At 62.7% G+C, this 3333-nt stretch overlaps 1 protein-coding gene across 1 annotated transcript; it reads right to left on the bottom strand.

Moving 5' to 3' along the window:
• Window positions 1-477: 477 nt before the first annotated feature.
• LOC123122716 (9-cis-epoxycarotenoid dioxygenase NCED3, chloroplastic) lies at window positions 478-2971 on the bottom strand. Its single transcript, XM_044543041.1, has one exon. It carries the CDS (start codon window positions 2857-2859, stop codon window positions 1072-1074), a length of 1788 nt encoding a protein of 595 aa, XP_044398976.1. The 5' UTR covers window positions 2860-2971; the 3' UTR covers window positions 478-1071.
• Window positions 2972-3333: the final 362 nt, after the last annotated feature.

Below are 3333 nucleotides of genomic sequence, written 5' to 3'. Positions count from 1 at the left end.
TCACATTGTCCACGCCGCCGATCCGTGCACGCCCGCCCGCTAATCCCTTCGCCTTCAAGTCTTCCTCCATGCACTGACTAGGTGTCCTGCAAAAGGGCAGGCTAGCTACAAGGAAAACATGGGTCAAATTTCACGGATGGATAACCATACCGCTTCTGCTACAAACCAAATCGCGTGTTCGTCATTTTGCTCGAGCCTCCCGTGGTGCATCCACGACTACGCGCGCTTCGAACTCACCAGACTGTTCCTTGCGGCGAAATCATATTTGGAACGTACTGTAGTACGTAGTATGATATTATCCAAATTGGACTACTGTACCTCGCAGCAATGGATTAGTCGATCTGATTTTTATCTTCTACTGACAGAGCAGAGAGACGAGCAAGCTTCAGTTTTACATGGGCGCCAATATTAAACACACAAGCAGAGCTGCATAGAAGGTACTCAACACTAAGCGACACACACGACAAGAAAACGTAGTCAGCACAATCGCCATATCATTATCATAATATCAACAAATGCACACACGCGGGCCAACAACACCGGCAGCGACCGGGTGGTGGCAAGCATAGCATAGGCAACAGCAGTCGACACTGAACAGTGTGTGACAACAACCGGAGCATATTTTGTACATACATATACCAACCCGTGTGATGAAATGAAGAACAATATATTGTACAGTAACTAGCAGCGGGCACCAGCTGAGCTACGGTCGCTCTGTAGAAGCAAGCACCGGCAGAGCAGCTACGAGCTGGACCCCTCTTCCTCTCTCTATCTCTAATCCTCACTCCCCTGTGCCACCATGAGTGACAGCTAGGTTTTACTACAAGCGCTACTTAATTACCTTGGTGTGGACTGAAGCAAGTGTGAGCTAACTGAATATGAACAGAGACCAACTACGTACTAGTGTGAGCTAACTGCAGGCGCAGGGGGGAATGGAAGGGAAGATTCCGGGGATCTCCTATGCCTAAGGCGAGGCTCCCTCTGGCGACTTCCTCTTTCCATCTCCTCCTCTGCTTCTTGCCGTCCTCCGGGAAACGTGGAGGCGGCAAGCGCGGCGGGGGCTCGATCGGCTCAGGCCTGGGATTCGAGCTCCTTGCCGGTGACGAAGGTGCCGTGGAAGCCGTACGGCACGCGGGACGGCAGCTGGATGGTCGCCTCCAGCCGCATGTCGGCGGCATTGACCACCAGGAGCTCCGACGTGCCGGCGGCCTCGTCGTGAACGAAGGTGAGAATGTACCCGTCGTCCTCGCCGCGGGACGCGGCCGGGTCCATGGGCACGAAGCAGGGCTCGCCGCCGAACCGGCCCTCGCCGTACTCGAACTTGGTGAGCTCCCCCGTGGCGAGGTCCACCTTGGCGAAGCCGGACACCTTGGGCCACGGCTCGGCCACGGCCAGGTAGGCGTACCGCGTCTTGCGGCCCAGCAGGTTGGAGTTCACCATGCCGACCTCCAGGTTCACCTGCTCCGACAGCGCCAGGATGGGCCGCCGCGTGGACTCGCCGGTGCGGGTGTTGAGGCGGATCTCCGTGAGCACGCTCTCGAGGCACTCGTCCGACTCGTTGAAGATGGAGTCGGCGGGGGTCATGCAGGAGCCGATCACCACCACCTCCTCGGTCTCCTCCTCCTCCCACGCGTTCCAGAGGTGGAAGCAGAAGCAGTCCGGCACGTCCACCCACACCATCTCCGACGCGTCCGCCGCGCACTTGGGCAGCACGCCGAAGCGGGACGTCTTCTCCTTGTCGAGCACCACGGGCGAGCCGCCGCGGAGCATCTCTTGCAGCTTGAACACCACCTGGTGGTCGGGCACCACCACGTAATTCTCGGTGATGGCGAAGTCGTGGATCATGGTGGGCTGGTCCAGCGGGATCTCGACGTCGGCCGACTTGGTGCCGTCGGCCGCGAAGTAGAAGTACTTGAGGTAGGGCTTCTTGATGACGTCGTAGCTGAGCGCGTGGAGCTCCCCGGTGGCGGGGTCGAGTTTCGGGTGCGCGATCATGGGGCACTCGAGCTGCCCGTCGAAGTCGTAGCGGCCGACGGTCTGGAGGTCGCCGTCGTCGGTGACGCGGACGTGGTACGGGATGTCGTCCTCGGACATGGCCAGGAGGTGGCCGTTGAAGTAGACGAGGCCGGCGTTGGCCACGCCGGTGCCGCGCGAGGGGTCGATGAGGCCGCAGGCCGCGCGCGCGTAGAACAGAGCAAGGCGCGCGATCCCGGAGTGGCCGTGCAGCTCGCCGATGGCCTTGGGGAACATCGGGCGGCCGAGCGCGCGCTCCTGCTGCAGGCGCTCCGTCTCGGTGAAGCGGGAGGCGTACGTCTCGGCGACGCCGTTGCGGATCCGCAGGGCGTGCACCATGCCGTCGCCGTCGAACAGGTGGTGGCCGGCGACGGGGTCGAAGCGCGGGTTGGCGCCGTTGCGGGCGTACACGCCGTTGATGAACGGGGGGATGCGGCCGGTGACCGGCAGCGCGTGCACGGGCGGGGTCTCCCCGACGGGCGCGAAGTTGCCGGCGATCTGCACCGCGGGGTCGACCGTCCTGGAGAGGCCGTGGGGGCGCTCCAGCACGTTGGCCACGAAGCCCTCCTCGAAGGCGTCGAGCGCCGTGGCCGCCGCGCGCTGGAAGAAGTTGAGCTTCTTCTCCTGCCTCTCCACCGCGGGCGCCTTGGGGACGGCAATGAGGGGCTTGGCATCGGCGCCGCGCACGAACTGGGACGGGGCCGGCGCGCGGGCGGCGCCGGAGGGCGCGCGCGGCACGGAGCTGACGGCGCGGGCGGTGAAGCTGACCGAGCTGGACCGGCCGGCGGGGCGCGGCCGGTGCCGCTGTATGGAGGAGACCGAGGTCGACGCTGTGAGTGTCTGCATCTGCGGCGGCGGGGGCGGATCGCGGCGAGAGTCCGGCGGGGTTTGGGCGGAATTGGCGTGGGTTCTGTTGCGGGAGAGAGCGTGCGGTGCGGGAGTGAGGTCTGGATGGACCGGTGGATGGTTGATGTCTGGAGCTCGGAGGGCGAGCGTATATATAGAGTTGGAGCGGGCAGGGAAGGGAGACGCGTCGCGTTGGTAAAAGAGATGGATCGATGGGAGTGTGGCGATGGTGGGGGCGTGGACGGTTTGAATGGCGAGTCCAAGGACTCACACACTGGGAGGAGTGGGAGGGCGCCCACGTGGTGCGCTGCGGGGGGCGGCAGCGGGGACGGGCTGACTGGGACGCGCCCCGAGCGCCCACTTTGCTGCTGCGTCTTCTTGTTGGCTTTTCTTCCCTTTTTTAATCCATATAACATGTGTCGACAGGTAACAGTAAGGCGAGTACCGACTAACGATCGAGTTTCTTTCTCTCGC

Source organism: Triticum aestivum, chromosome 5D (assembly GCF_018294505.1).
Source record: "Triticum aestivum cultivar Chinese Spring chromosome 5D, IWGSC CS RefSeq v2.1, whole genome shotgun sequence".
In the NCBI taxonomy this organism is placed as follows: Eukaryota; Viridiplantae; Streptophyta; class Magnoliopsida; order Poales; family Poaceae; genus Triticum; species Triticum aestivum.
This window is presented reverse-complemented; position numbering and strand designations above follow the sequence as displayed.